Source organism: Pollachius pollachius (genome assembly GCF_949987615.1).
Source record: "Pollachius pollachius genome assembly, chromosome: 9".
NCBI classification, from domain to species: Eukaryota; Metazoa; Chordata; class Actinopteri; order Gadiformes; family Gadidae; genus Pollachius; species Pollachius pollachius.
This window is the reverse complement of record NC_136942.1, coordinates 14,469,835-14,486,106: the sequence shown is the minus strand read 5'-3', so window position 1 is coordinate 14,486,106 and position 16,272 is coordinate 14,469,835. Positions and strand designations below refer to the sequence as shown.

General features: G+C 40.5%; 1 protein-coding gene across 2 annotated transcripts; it reads left to right on the top strand.

The window, feature by feature from the left end:
* The first annotated feature begins 327 nt into the window (after positions 1–327).
* Positions 328–16,006, top strand: LOC307081123 (uncharacterized protein). Of its 2 annotated transcripts, none has more exons than XM_079744174.1 (4): positions 328–496; positions 11,206–14,691; positions 14,874–14,933; positions 15,281–16,006. In XM_079744174.1, the coding sequence occupies exons 2-4, from the start codon at positions 11,241–11,243 to the stop codon at positions 15,412–15,414; spliced, it is 3,645 nt and encodes a 1,214-aa protein (XP_079600300.1). In that variant the 5' UTR covers positions 328–496; positions 11,206–11,240; the 3' UTR covers positions 15,415–16,006. The 2 variants fall into 2 exon arrangements, with proteins under 2 accessions (XP_079600300.1, XP_079600299.1); XM_079744173.1 differs by having other exon boundaries at positions 11,203–14,691.
* Positions 16,007–16,272: the final 266 nt, after the last annotated feature.

The following is a 16,272-nucleotide window of genomic DNA, read 5'->3' as shown; positions in this document are numbered from 1 at the left end:
TAGGCTCAAACTTGACGGTGGCTGTAACTGTGCCATTTTTTCTTTTCTCTTTTATCATTCCGTGATTTCTTCTGACACCATGTTATATATTGATGTGACTCGGACACATGCGCTGCTTAGTATCAAAACACGTCTTTTCTTGTTGTCCGCCATTATACAAGTACATGCAATTACGTCCTGACGTCATACAACCTGAACTACGGAAACACACAATACATTACAGAGAGGAGTCAAGGTGGGGGAGGGGGAGGAGGAGGAGCAAAACTTAAACGTTTTCAAAACTCTTAATATCCAGCCTATTTCATTGTTTGCTTGTGACCGCAACGGACGCGATAGTATGTAATGCGTTCCTCTGCAGTCACAGCCCATTGAGGAGGACAAAGTTGAAGAGGAGTCGGGGAGTAACGGAATGACAACGACTGGTATTGAAACAGATTGCACGCTTTTCCTCTTTAATTCCAGCGACCAAACCCGACGGTACATTTTACAGGGGCATGTAAGTGTACCATCTTTTGTGTTCGGCTGGAATGTTATGTATTATTGTTTTTCATATGTTGTAACCTCGCCGAAATGTGTGATTGAACATATTGTTCACTCGAGCGTGACACAAAGTTTTGCAGCTGCATAAGCGAACGTGAGAACAAGGATTCCTTCGTTCAAGACGCAACTGATTCACACATGTGTTTTACTGTCTCAGCAAAATAAGTCCGTCGCGGATTTAGTTCCGTCAGGCCCTTCCTCAAAAGGCTATTTATGTAATATAAACTAGGAATATTATTAATAATGGGTTCGCTTTGTACCTAGGCTTTTATGGCTTCGTTTACACATGCCTTATCAAGTATCATGTTGCATTTTCTAGCCTAAATATTGACACCCCTCTGTGCTCCGGAGGTATAGGTCCAGACTGTTATATTATGCCAGGCTCATGCATTTAGCAGTAGGCCTACACAGTTCCCGTTATTTTAGACTCGTAACAATAACACTCTAAGTTAACGCAACACAACTAAGGTTATTCAACATCGTTAATGTGTAGGTTGAGTGTCGTTATAGTTATTACGGAGGGGCTTTCTCGTGATGGTAATTTGAGATTGGATAACTTTTTGGAACCACTTTTTTTTCGTAATGTTCTGAGTGTCCAAATTTATTGGTGGCATGTAACGTTTATGTGTGTGAGTGTGTGTGTGTGTGTGTGTGTGTGTGTGTGTGTGTGTGTGTGTGTGTCTGTGTGTGTGTGTGTGTGTGTGTGCGCCGGTGGTACCCTTTTGTTGAGACCCTTGGTGACAGGGTTTCTCTACACTTATTTGCATTCATATAGCATATGGGGCAGGCTAGATGAGGATTATGCTTGGTATGTGCAGTATATAATAATGATATTTATTTTAAACATACATTAAATTACTCTCATAACATGAAGCCCATGACGACATTTTAAACATGGACATCAGCTTGATGGCGAAATGTAACTATACTGAACCCTACATGGTTTCTGCTAGTCCATCGCATTGTCTTAATTTATCAACATGGCAAAATGTGCTGATCCATGATTCACTAAAGTTATACATGGGAAACTTCAATCGTATTAAGGAAATTATTGACATCTCCCAAACTGATATCTTGTATACATAATATAAACGGGTTTATTATTATTATGTAAGTAGGTCAAATCAAACCAGAAGAATCTATGATTGTTCTACTTCATCAAATCATAGCAGAAAACAACCCTTTAATCAGCCTTTTTTCATCTAAAGGAGCGACAGATGAATTTGTATGTGTATATTTTTATGAGTAAGTAGAATATATTTGAGTATAATTATCCAGACATTCCAGTCCAATGATTCTTGTTCTATTATTTATATTTTGTTAATCTTATTTGTCACACGTGTGTGTGTGTGTGTGTGTTTGAACACGCAAGAAGTTCTCTTCTCAAGCGCAGACTAACGCGCAGCGCTGGTCAAGTCTAAAATTGCAAGGGAAGTTAGCAGCCCTCTCTTGCACAGATCATTCTGTTTCTCATTCTGTTTTAACAAATTATTCCATTTCAGAGAACATCTTAATCGTTATGGTTAAAGCGCGAATGCAATGTCTTCCAACAAAATACAACCTAGCAATATGGCACCCGTCAAAACACAACCAATACTGCATATTCCACCAAAATCAACAGGAGAGCAGTTGCGCACATTCTGAATGGATGTCATCATTACAAAGGACTATATGTGGCCAGGCATGACCGATTGATTGGTTGACCTGGTTGCAAAAGATCTAGGAAAAATAAAGGACATGACTGTAAGACCTTTAAGCATAGTGCCGTTAAAATGAATCGGTTCCATCACAATGTACCCGACAATGATTAATATAAAAACAAAGCAAACACTCTGTAATTGTAAACGAGACTCTGAAAACTGTACTCATTATTGAGGTGGGCTGTTGCTTCGATTTGTATATGGAAACCTGCTACTACTCTAAGTTACTGAAATACCAGCCACCGGTGAGTCGTATATGCCAACTAGGTTACCAATGCAAACTTATATCTTTAATCTTTGGAAGCTTAGGTCATATCCACAAAAAATTTGTTGGAGGACTGCGTTTGGGGGGGTTACATAAGAAGGAAGCCAAATAATTGCTCTGTTACAGCAACCATAGGTAGTATGCAAATCTGGAGACAAAGATGTTTTGTTTATCCAAATGTTCGGTGTGATATTGTGGTAGAGAAGAGAGCATGAGGAATCGAGGAGTCCGGAGCAAGTATGACACAAGACTTTATTGTTGAACAAGCAACAAAAAGGCTGAGTAGTTTGCAAAGCACTCCCGATCATAAGATCCCTGCCTTTTTATCCTCACAAACCAAGCTATTCCCCATATGGTATGCATTGTTCTCATTTTATGGTAAGGCTGGTCAGCCATACATTGCTTTTAAGCTTGTGGTCAACATCTGCAGCTAATCTTAACATCAGGTTGAGGTCAGTACGCCCTGACCCCAGACCCTATTGTGCCGTGTCAAGTCTCTCCTATGAATTCAGAGGTGATTTAGCTGCTTTACACTATTAATGTATCTATGATATATAGGCCTGATAATACTCATAGTTTGCCATAAAAAATAATGGTTAATTTCTTCCATAATATCTAATAAAATATATAATAATATACTTATCATGTAGGTCTTGTAAAGCATGTAAGCTTGATGAACATGTTACATTTTCAATCTATCTTCCAAAAATATTTGGATCTTGTTCCCCTTCTTTGTAAAATTTGTGTGTGTGTGTGCACATCTAGGCTGTTATGGGTTTATTCACACGTGTCTTATCAAGCCTCTTGCATTTTCAAGCCGTTGATCTGACTAGAGCTTGGAAAGGTGTAAACGCATTGTGTAGCAGTCGTCCCATTTTGGAGTGGAGAAGATTTCCATATAAACAATCCAGTGGCATTCATTATGCATTTTTACACTGACAATTATGCCCTTATTATTTGATTTTTTTTTTTTCCCGGCACGACCCTCGTGTTTACATAATATACCTTCTTGATTTCGCACCCCAATGTCGAGAGACGCCGAGATCGTTTATTGGCCTGTGGCATGTGCCACTGCGGCATCTGACATACCATGGCATATGCCGTTCAGGAGCGGTAACTGCCGTTCAGGTGGAACGGCACATGCCGTTCAGGAACGGCACATGCCGTTCAGGAACAGTAACTGCCGTTCAGGTGGAACGGCACATGCCGTTCAGGAACGGCACATGCTGTTCAGGAACGGCATATGCCGTTCAGGAACGGTAACTGCCGTTCAGGTGGATATATAGCCTACTGTATGACTGCTTCAACTCATAACTATTCAATAGGCCAAATATTTAGTTTTGCATTTGTTCTTATTGGTGTTTAACCTAAAAATTGAAGTAGGCCTACAGGTTCCTATCATTTAACACTGATCCAGTGTCATAAACCTTTCTATACCAACATGATCCAGTGGTATCATGGCATATAGGCCAACTGTTTTTCCGCTGGAATGCCGCTCATGTGAAATGGTAATTACTGTTTTTTAAAGACGTGTCTAGTTCACCGTCATGCAGGCTGTGTTCAGTAAAATAAATAGCGATATTTTAATAATTTTGATTGATTTCATACAAATCAACAAGCCTCTCCCTGTGTCATTGTGTGTGCGTGTATCCGAGGTGCGTGCGTGCGTGGGGGGTTCTTGATTGACAGATTTTCGAATATTATTCAAATACTTCTCAGCGAATATTTAATAGTATTTTTGCCAGAAATGCATATCCCTAGTAGCCTACTTACCATTTTACATGAGTGGCATGCCAGTGGAAAAACGGTAGGTACCAGTATAAACTGCTAATTACCATTTCACATGAGCGGCATGCCAGCGGAAAAACGGTTGGCCTATATGCCATGATACCACTGGATCATGTTGGTATAGAAAGGTTTATGACACTGGACCAGTGTTAAATGATAGGAACCTGTAGGCCTACTTCAATTTTTGGGTTAAACACAAATAAGAACAAATGCAAAACTTAATATATGGCCTAATGAATAGTTATGAGTTGAAGCAGTCATACAGTAGGCTATATAGGCTACGCTACTAGGACACCTTGATAGAGATGTCCGCCCACGGCCCCCCATGGCCGATCAATCATACATTCCTTTCCACGAGTGGCCGGCGACACTAATCTTAACCCCTGGCTTGGGGTCAGTTCACTTTGACCCCATAGCCTCCGGTATTGTGTTGGCTTCTCAGCTCTAAGCTCTGAGAAGCCAACTCAGCTCTAATACCAGACTCCCTGGCGCCGTGCCAAGTCCTAGATGAGAGTTCAGAGGCGCTTCTAGCTGCTTTCTACCATTAGATATATAGGTCTAATAATAATCATGGTTTGCCTTAGAATATAGTCATTAATTTCTTCCATACAGTTACCGTTCCTAAACGGCATATGCCGTTCCACCTGAACGGCAGTTACCGATCCTAAACGGCATATGCCGTTCCTGAACGGCATATGCCATGGTATGTCAGTGGTCGCGGTGGCACATGCCACAGGCCAATAAATGATCTCGGCCCTACTGCCAATGTCCCCTCTCAAACCCTAAACATATTGGGGGTTTCATTTTCATGTAAAACGATTAGACAGCATCGCGGTACCAGGGGCGGGACTTTGGTAGAGGTCTTGATGCATTGTCTCTGCAACAGAAACAAAGCAGCGACATCAACATGAGACGGGAAAATCCGCGAGCTGCTGACCATCATGGAAGAGAAGGTGATGCAGTGGCATTTAACGAAGAAGGTGAAAGAGGGTGCGATCTCCGAGAAATTAGTATGGGAGAAATTAACTCTTACATTTAATGATAATATGTTATTATTATCTTGCCTATGCATGCTATATGAATCGAATAAGTGTGGGGAAACATTGAGTAAACATGGTACCACTCTCCCTTTGTACAACGGCCTCTGGAGCGACCCCTAGCTTGTCCCTTTTAATGTTCGTTGCTGACGTGTTCCATACGTTGTGGTATTACAGAGGTGTGGTGTGGTGAAGCAACAGGATGTGGTGTGGTGGAACGACAGAATCTGGTGTGGTGGAGCAACAGGATGTGGGCAGAGAGGAGGCCTAGGGAGATATGGATAACTGGATGGGCTTGCAAGGGGCGGGTTATGACGTAGGTCCTAAGTTCGTAGGAGGCGTTATAGGTGCCGCTGTCACAATAGTTGTTTTTGGTTTGACCAAAGCATGGATGCAGACGCGAAGAACTCATCGCAATCATCTTAAATGTTGCTGCGATGATGCATCTTTGATTATTATCGATGAAAGATTATAGCATGAGTTAGAGATAAATAGAAGGAACGTAGATGAAGAAAGGCGTCGCAAACGACTGCGTTACCGGAGAAAGAGAGCGCTTTTTGCTGTTTAACCCGAATCGACGGCCCTATAATGTTCAGCTAACGGTTGAAAATGATCATTTAAAAAAACATTGCCCATATATGCATGCCGCTGTGATATATATATTTTAAATTATTCAGCAAACGTAAGGAAACAGGCTAATTACCATTTAGGGTGCCACTCACTGACAAGCAAATGCAGACCAAAGCACATTCAACACGCCCACTTACGTGGTATTTAGAAATAAAGACTTTCTACGACTCATTCTTTGTCAAACCATCTCAGATTTGTTCTTACTTGTTCGCTAGTGAAAATAATGTCTTATCGATCATGCTTCAGGATCGGGTTTTACACAGGCAAGACAGTGAATTTATAATGTGTGTGTGCGTGTGTGTGCGTGAGTAAGCTAGAGACGTCTGGACTCTCTTATATGAATCAGAGCATTAGGCTCTGCTGAAATATGGCGAATATCAAATATAAATTGGGGGCTCTAGCCCTACAGGAAAGGCTCACACGGCACCATCAAATGCTCCATTGCTACACATTTGAAACGTAATCTGTTTCTAGAAATTAATCATTCAATAATTAATGTAACCATAGGCTAACCCCAACTGGGTTGACTACTTAAAATCATCACACACTAGACCTGCATCCTAAACCTTTAAACTAAAGTGATATATACATATAGCCTATGCGCTACGTGGTGGTATATCTTCTTGCCCAACATCACAGGAAGCAAAAAGTAGGCAACAAATATCTCCCATGTGACATTAGCCTACACACAAATGTGACCGATCTGCATAAACGTCCAGACACATGCACTAAAATCTGTCGGACAATTTATTCAATATATACATAAAATACAATAGGACCAATGAACTGTTATTGACCAATGAAGTCATTATTTGTTATGCAAAGCATTATTCAGACAGTCAATGGTTATTCTTGTTTTAGCTTTAGCGCATCTGCCGATCGCCCTTTAAAAAGATCAGTGATCGGGATGGGCCTTTTTAAAAAACCTTATCGGTGCATCCCTACTTTACACTGTTCATAAAGCTTAGAGGGACACTCGGGTTACATATTTTGAGGTTTTGACAACATTTCAATGGTCTCAGATGAGAGAGTGGATCCAAATGTATGATGGATTTGCTGTATCTGAATAGATCATCTTACTGCTATAATAGCAGGGCTGTCGCACCAGGTATTCTTGTGTGCATGTGCCAAGCAGCGCGAACACATACATACACCGCAAGCACGCACATACCAACCGCATACAAACGCACACACACACCACACATCAAGACAAAGGCAGCAACACACTCGCCGAGCTAAGAGGTTATGTTTTTAAACATAACGGCTCCGCCATTGACACACACACAGGTTAGAACAAACACACGCACGCACACACACCACAGTGTGACTAGGCTACTGCTGCCTGTCTTGGCCAGGACACTGGAAGAGATGTTTAATCTCAATGATGATTATTATTTTCAACTAACCAATAGCAGTTGCCTTGCATTTTAAATGGCAATGCACTTTTCAGCCCTGAATAACAGTAAAAGCTATTTAATAATTACTAGCTGCTTTCAGACACATGGGCCAAATGTGTGAACAACATATCCTGAAATTCATACCCTGAAAATCTCCTGAATAATGCTACACCTGAGGTAGTATTTTCTCCGTAGGAAATGTAAATTACCTTATATGTGAATGAGGAGTAGAAAGTCTGTATTTCTCACACCACTTCAGTGGGTGTGTTGATGGCTCTTCTGCATGTCATTGACGGTCCCCCTAAATGATAATTAGCCTGGTGCCTTTTGTTCGCTTGATGGTTAAAAAATATTTAAATGTTGGCACTGCTTTTAAGAGTCATTTGTGGTGAACGAATGTTAAACGTTGCAAAATTATAGGCAAAGTGTTATTATATGTTGCGCTCGGAAATTTGTTGCATTATCGACTTGGGTTTTCACATTATTGCTATGGGTTTATATTAAAGCACCAGCGTATTCACTTGGGTACTAATTCATCATATTCTGATCGTCAAAATGGCTATTTGCTTAACATAAACTCTGAATAATAATACATTTGATTTATAAAGTGCTTTTCAATAATCCCAAAGTAAAGCAATGAAGGAATGCACTTCTTCGTTTAATTACTATAAGATTCTCAAGGACGACCCAGCTTCGCACTGAGATAAAGCACACCTGGTGTCGTGGAAACATCAATCATAACTAATATACAATCATATATAAATTATATTAACCTTGTTTATATAATTACTATTCACATTAAAATGAACTGTATACATTCTCCCTGTATCTTAAGATACATCCCTTCCTCTCTGTTAAAGTTTACATTTGCATTCCCACTGGAGCCACTGTCTGATACTAAGGCCAGGCCAATCAACTTCTTTGTTATGTAGAATCCTTTAACCTTCTTACAGCCATGCTTGCAGACATGTCCACCTCTCCCATAGTGTATTGCAGTTAAATTGGCCTCTCCCGCCAATCCCAAACTCCACTATAGTCACTCCCACTTACCTGAGTATTCCCTACCCTCAATGCAAAGGTTTCCCTATAAGAATCTTGTTCACCCATTGTCTCACTGAATGTATCCTTGGTAACTTTGCTGCCTGTACTTTCCCATGATCATGCTCTAATATTAAATTTAATATTTCGCTGGCCGACGTGTCCTAAAAATAAGTTTCTCTTCATCACCCGGAAATATCTGTTATCATTAAGGCTGTCTCACTTCAGCAAGACTCGGAACAACAATTCATCCAGTGTTAGTGATTTACATCTTCTGCCACCACAGAGATAACCTTGTTTACTTGGCAGACTCCAAGTAGATCCCTAAAGATGTGAACCTCTCTATCTGGCTCACCTCATCCTGACCGGAAGAGAGGGGGAGGGCTATATGACGGCCATAAAGAACAAAGGAGCCCCCTTCATTCTCATTTAAATTATACTTGTTTGACTAACTTAATGTTAGTCAAAGTTAAACATTGCTTGCTTTATGAATCTTTTTCACAATGCCCTGGTCCGAAATTGTCTAAATTCTAAATTGCTGCATATAGAGGCAGCCGCAAGCGATTCGAAACAGCGCATTTCACTCAATAATAGTTGAAGGCTGGCTTTGCCATTTCTAAATAATTACACTAGAATAATAGTTATTATATCTGACCTAAAACCAAAGTCTTGTCTCAATTGGCAGGTCGGAAACTGTAATGGAACAATATTATCCTGCCATGATCTGTAAATTGACCAACCTTCGTGACCCAATTCTCAATAGGCCTTGTCTATATATCGTGAGAACAAATTTGCGCATAAATGAATGTTCCCGAACATTTTTACTGCCATTTCAGCATCACCTTCATGATCTTAAACCAGCCATTTCAAGGAGATTGAATATCAACTGCCAATGTAATTGAAAACCTAAACACTTTAATACTTTAAAAATAAACATAAATGCATTGCATGAAATTTGGCAAAGATAACAGGCTCTCATATCTCATGTTTTTATTTCCTATCATCAGTAAAATAAACACCATCTTCACTAGCCTTTCATACTAAATTCAATGTTTATCAGAACAATAGAAACATTCAGTTCTATCAAAAGCATGCTTCTTGTTGGAAGGTTTTTTCACTGTACAGACAGGCTGTGTTCAAGTGCTGATGTTATCCAACAGTGAATCAATTTGAACGGTAAACCATCAATTCGTTAACCACATAAGATAAGATAATAATTTAGCAGCAGGAAGCAAGTTATAGTCAAAATAAGGATAAATACAAAGTAGTGCCAAAGTAAAGATAAACGGTTTACAAATAGAAAAACGGTAAACGTATAGCAAGTTAACGTACAATGAAAAAAAAAAAAAAAAGTCAATGAAGTAGGCCTATGCACAGTATAAACATCAGGTCTATTCCACATGAACTCATCAGGCACATTATGTTTTTACCTGGCTAATGATGATAGGTGGGCCTTCTTGCGTTTTAGTATTGCATTTCAGTTCAGTGTACAAGAAAGGTGTGTGTATACCGGGTACAGCGTTCAGTCTATTTCTGTTCAGTCTGTTCAAAAAATCTTACTGCGCACTTCAGTGTATGTGTTTGTGAAAGGGTTGAGTAGTAAAATAAATGCATGCATTATTTAGGACAGGATATTCAGATGAGATGCTTATCCAGAATGAAGATAATATAATGCAATCCTGTCTTCTTTCAGCGAGCGATAGCTGCTCAGCTGTAACCGCTCTGTTTCTTCAGCAGGAGGTTGTCCCAGCTCCAGCAATGACTCTGAGCTTTCAAATTCAAAGGGATTTTGAACACACCCTTTGTCTCTCAAAATCTCATATCGCCATGTATCGCTATCGATCACATTAAACTGATCAAAATGATGAATGAGAACCAGGTGTGTCTGAATAATTCAAGTGAGATGTTTCACATCTGTGTCAGTTACATCGTTTTCTTCTGTTGTAACACCGTGGGAATCGTGTTGTGTCTTGTGTTTGGCCATCAGAGTCGTGCAAGCCACAGCTTGAAAAGTAGAAAAAGTAGGAAAATTCGAGCAACATAACACAACATGAGTCTTTCACAGATACATTTTCCCACACAAAGTTGAGCAATCTGAGACATCTGTGCTCTCATCAAGCTGGATTGAGCAATAAGGCAAGATACATTTTTCAGCAATAGTGTGGGATTGATCCTCACCTTTTTATATTTATATTAATCGTATGTTGCCAAATGTCCCGCCTCCTTTTTAAACTAAATCATATATTTTGCTGTGTGTGTGTGTGTTTCCAGACTTTAAAATACCATATTCCATGGCGGGATAGCTAGTTACTTCAATTAAATTGTATTTGTATAGCACTTTATCAAAATAGCGGTCTCAAAGGGCTTAACAGGCCCTATATATTGTGTACGGTGATGGGGTGCAGGCCGCTGAGCAGGCTGGTAGCCGTATGGGGAGTACTGGCATCTAGTCACAGTCAACACAACACTCTAAAATACACAATGAGGGTTAGACAGGGCAGGGTGGACGGGGACATGTAGGCATCCTCTTATCTAGTTATCAGATCGTGTATCTGAGAAATCACTTACTTGTTATTTTTGATACCTCATTCAATTTTTTTAGCATTTGCGGTTATGAATAATTGTGTTTTTATAATACCACGGGGTAACTGTCAGTGGACCGGTCTCAAGGTCACTGAGCACATTCCCAGTTAATGTTCCTGATTTTACACCGACTTATCCTACATGGAGTCATGCCAGGGGAAACTGTTCTTCAAGTATCAAAGTTACCGCACTAATTAAATGTCCTTGCGTTCCATTTCTTCCAGAAGGATTTCAACATTCCTGGACACACGATCAAGGCAAAATGGATACCACTCTTTGGATAAATGGTCAGCAAAATTATCAAGTCCAGCAAAATTCAACACAGGATCAACAATTCTGGAGTCAGGCAGGCTACTCAAATACCTATCCACAATATGCAGAGGTCAATGACTCACGAAGTGCTCAGTTCAATCCTGGCTATGGTCAGCAAACCGCAATAACTTATCAGCAGTTGACAACAAACCCAGGGTATAGCCCCCTTCAGAATAATTATGTAAATGGAAACTCAAACCAAAATAATGCATATGATTATGCACAGACAAGAAACTTTCCCCATCAATGGCAAGTAAGCGCTTGTCAAATGACCACTCAGCAAGATCCTACCTTTCCTTGGAACTGGTCAAACCAGAGACCACCAAAGAGGACGGAACAGACGGAAACATTCCCAGACCAAAACAAGAAAAACAGTGTTTCTAATCACAATTTAATGCTACTGAAATTCAATTACCTTCCAGAAAATGTTAAGACAACAGTGCCACATAATAGAGGAGGCCACAGGGAGTCAAATACAGAATCAACATCTACATTCCGATGGAAACCCAATGCCACACATGGCAAGCAAGTGGAAGCGACAAGAAAGAAAAAAGATGCAAGAAAGAACCAAACTCAAACCCCCTATACAGCATCAACACGAATGGCCCCACCACGTTTTACTATCCCAAGAAAACCAATGCCTCCCCTTGATACGTTCATCTCAAATGTACAACTTCCTGTGTCGCAAACACAAATGCAACGTCAGAGCGGTGCAGGGGCGGCCCCTGCTTCCAGTAACTCTCCTGTATTCAGGCCCCCACCTCCGTATAGCAGCCATCTTTCTAGTGTCAAAAATGTTCAACTACCTCAAGCCTCTCATCTGGTGAATCCAAATAACCCAGGCAGAAACCCACACCCTAGCTATGCCTGCCAAAAGGCTGTGGCGGTTGTACAACCATTGTCGCAAAAAAACACCCATGTAACCGCTAAAAAGAGCTGCCCTGAGAGGATGGGTCGCCAGAAAGATACCTTAATAGCTGGTTGTGTTCACAACATCCAAATAGATGGCAACACATTACCACATCTATTTCAACCTTTGCCTGAATGTGACGGTTCAGAAAAAGACGGTTCAGGCTCTGACCAAAAACATGCCAACAAAGACATAGAGCCTACTGATGATGGGACAGTGACAACTTCACTGCTACCAAAAGGAAATGTGAAGGAGTCTGAAGCTCATCAATCAGTGACCCTGGATTCAAGCCACGGTAAAGAAATCCCAAAAAGTGGGGTTCAAGAGTCTGAAACGGATGTTGTTGGGCTGTTGAGCGTAGTTCCTGTAAGGACATGGACACATAAACAATTGTCTACTTTAGTTGAAATTACTACCGAAGTTGAAATGATCAAACCTTGTCATTCAAAAGGGGTTGTAGAGCAATTAATAAAATGCTTATGGGATAATGACCCTAAAAAAGCATTGAGTCTGATCAAAACAAACTATTACAAAGAGTTATTGACTGGGGTGATTGACTTTTGCAAGGACACACACGACTCCACTATACTGTCACAAGTAGATAGCAAAGACTGGCATAGAGTTAAAGAAAAGTGCACTGTACTTGAACACGATAGTGTCCATTTTGAGTCTCCTTATGTGTCCCCATGGTTGAATGTTAACAGGCAGCTGGATGACATTGATAATGAGTTTGGCTTCCCCTCGTCGTTGAAGAATGGTGAAAGCAAATGCAACACTGAGACGAATCCAATGGAGACAAAATGTCTAATTCCTGTGGATATTGTGAAGGAAATGGCAACTAAAAATGTGCCTTTAATTGCACCTTCTCATGATGTTGTAGAGGCAGCTAAGTCAATTCTCCAAACCATATGTACCCTATCCATAGTTCCTGATGAAGCATTAACAGTGGACTTGAGTGATCCATTGGACCTCCTGGAAATAGAAACGATGCATCCTGATCAGGCCAGGATCGTCTTTGAGCAACTGAAAAATGGGTCTAGTTTGATTGAGTTCAAATCCAATGAGTTTTCAACAACTGAGGAAACGACTAGTATGGAGGAGTTTTGCTGCCTCAATAGGTGGATAGAGAAGATTTTAGGGACGGAACCTTTATTCGAGTGCTCGTGCAGGTCACGGTCAGAAACCAACAAGCCCTGTATCATTTCGACGGATGACTTGGATCCCAGTGAGGAGGAGAATATTATTGGTGTCTCTGAAGTGTCTCTGAATCCTATGCGTTCAAATTCAACGAAGGGGAGCAAAATCATTGACTTGACCAAACAATTTGGGGTGCCACAAAAAGGGTATGACAATACGCCTATTACTCCTCCCTCGACCATGGACATTAATAAGGAAGAAGAAATTATTAATGATATCCTGAGGAGCATTAAAGGTTCCAGCTCAACAACAGCTCTTGAAAATAATTTCAATAAAGAGTTGAAACCTGCATGCACAGGAGAGACACTAAATATTGAACCAAAACAACCAAAAGATCATGATGACGATCATACAGCTGTATGCGCTAATTTTCCCATCGCAGAATCAAGTGAAGACCATACGTCTACACCAAAGGCTATACTGACTATTGCACAGAAACAATCAAACGGCGACGCACATGATCTGAAGTCCATTGGTTCACATCTCACAACTGGTCCAACCAGGCTCTCTCCTACAGTGGAGCCAAAGGATGCCGGCCCTCCAAGCCTTAAAATGAGACTTGGGCTCAGCAGAAAACGTAGAAGGACAATAGGAAAGATATTGCAACCATTTGAAGAGCCGGTCACATCTGTCTATCAGCCTGCTATTGAAGATACCTCAAACGATTTAATCAAGGAAAAGGTTGTTGCTGATGACTCAACAACTGCTGAAGAAAAGACTGTGAAACTTGCCTTATTTGGCAGCACAGAACATGGGAGTGGTGTTTCAGGACCCCGCGGTAAGAGTCACTCTTCGAGTCAGTGGTATTCAGGACTACCGCATCCACCTCCATCTGTCGTTACGCTGACGAATTGTTCAGTCAGAGACAGAATTTGTGAGGAATGGAGAAACAGTTATCTACCTATAACAATAAAAAATGGTAAACGCAGAACCATTAGGTTGATGGATATCATTCAGAACTCTAACTCGGCCACCAATGCTCCTGTAGAGGCTGAATTCATAGACATGGAGAGGCTTCCCGCTTCCCCTGAGCAAACCTTTCCCCTAAGATCTGGCAAGAAACGTGGAAGGAGAAAGGCCCATGCAAAAGTCCTCCCACTTGAAACAACACAAATGCCAAACAAGAGTGTGACAAAGAAACGGCTAGTGAATAGTAGAAGTAAATCTAAAAAACCAAAAGGTCCTGACATGCGGCGGAAGGAGAACAGAGGATTGAGGTTAGGTCTGCCTCGCCACCACTTGGAAATCAAAGCTGGACCCAGACGCCGAAAGGACAAGAGGGCTTCTGTATTGGGTAAGTCACCACATGGTTATTCTACGCCTTTGGTGAATCAATGGGGCAACAAGGCCAGCCTTGTTTCAATGACAGCCTTTCTAAGCTGCCATCGTTTTCTTGTAAAGACAAATCTATGTTGCAAAAAATAACAAACATTTTTTAAGTATAATTTCCTCTAAACAATCAACGTCTTATTTTAGACACCTCCAAAGGTGCTGCTATGAACAATGGTTTGAAGACCACCATCCAAAAATCAACAGGTAAAGTAATTCCTATCATTTTTTATTTGTTTCCTGCTCAATTCAAAACATATGGCAGTTGTAATTCTGCTGAACCCTCATCGTCTTATTGTTTGTCACCAGTGAAATTACCAAAAGCTGCAATTACCTGACTTATTGTCTATTGTCTACAAGTGCCTCTCTAGTGCCAAAGCACATTGGAACTTCAAAACAAGTACCAGAGATTTAAATAAAATTTAGATTGCGTTTATGTGTGTCTCTGGTGTTTAAGATACAACTTTATCGATCCTAGATGGGAAATTAAGAACAAAGAACCTAATACAGTATCAGTGCTGACCAACCCTTAATGCTGATGAATTCTCCTTCAGCTGGATGGGCTCGTATTCCAGATAAGAAGCACGGTCTTCTCACGTCCTCTATTGTCTCCCTGCAGTACAAGGCCACCTTCCAAGAGTCTCAGAAGACAATTGCCAAAAGGAAAAGTCTGGAATATTGTGACTGATTTGGGGTGAATAAAAGTATTTAAAAAAAAAAGTGTTTGTTTCCCATGGATATGTTGGGCATTTGTTACCGTGTTTGCTTTGAAGGACACCTTTTTTTTTTCTGGTGACATTGTGAATATTTCAAATTTGTATTTTTCTCATATTTTCATCTCTTTTTTTGCATGCAAAATATGCAATATTGATATATTGCTAATTAATAGTTAATGTATGTTGAGCACAATTGCAATAAATCCTTGTTTTCTCTATGACCATCTTTCTATATATTGTTTTCTTATCTTATCAACCAAAACAGCTCAGAGTATAGCATATCTGCAATCTGGAGGGACAACTTCATACAAGGAACTATATGAGGATGAGGATGTATTTTATCAGTGGATCGCCCTGTAAGTCTTGGAATTCCAAACATACACCGGTGAAGGTCATTGTATGGAAGAATTTGGCCATACTTTATAGTAAATATAACCAGAACATACTTAACATATAGATTACAACTTCATTAATCCCATGGAGGGGGAATTCATTTTGTTGCAGCAGCCCAGCAGCAGTGGAAGACAGGATATAATAAAATACATAAAAATACAAATGAGTGCTAAGGAAAACATAAATAGATGCTAAAGTAATGACTAACGGAACAGACCGTATAAATGATGAAGTGGCCCAGTAATGCAATGTTAAACAGTGCCCAGTGATCAAGTATATACACGCATACTCATGCATGCATACACAAAAAAACAACAAACATACATCAGGCACTGTTGTACAGCCTAATGGCTGCTGGCACAAAGTCTTACACCTGGGGGAAATGAATCTGTGGCTGAAGGTGCTCCCCATCTGCCAAAGTTCATCATAGAGGGGAT

What these genes read in the sequence shown, in the direction of transcription:
- LOC307081123 (XM_079744174.1), top strand. Translation starts at nt 11,241, where the DNA reads ATGGATACCACTCTTTGGATAAATGGTCAGCAAAATTATCAAGTCCAG. An exon ending in CAAGAGGGCTTCTGTATTGG is followed by an intron (nt 14,692 to 14,873) that starts GTAAGTCACCAC and finishes GTCTTATTTTAG; the next exon opens with ACACCTCCAAAGGTGCTGCT. An exon ending in CACCATCCAAAAATCAACAG is followed by an intron (nt 14,934 to 15,280) that starts GTAAAGTAATTC and finishes ATTCTCCTTCAG; the next exon opens with CTGGATGGGCTCGTATTCCA.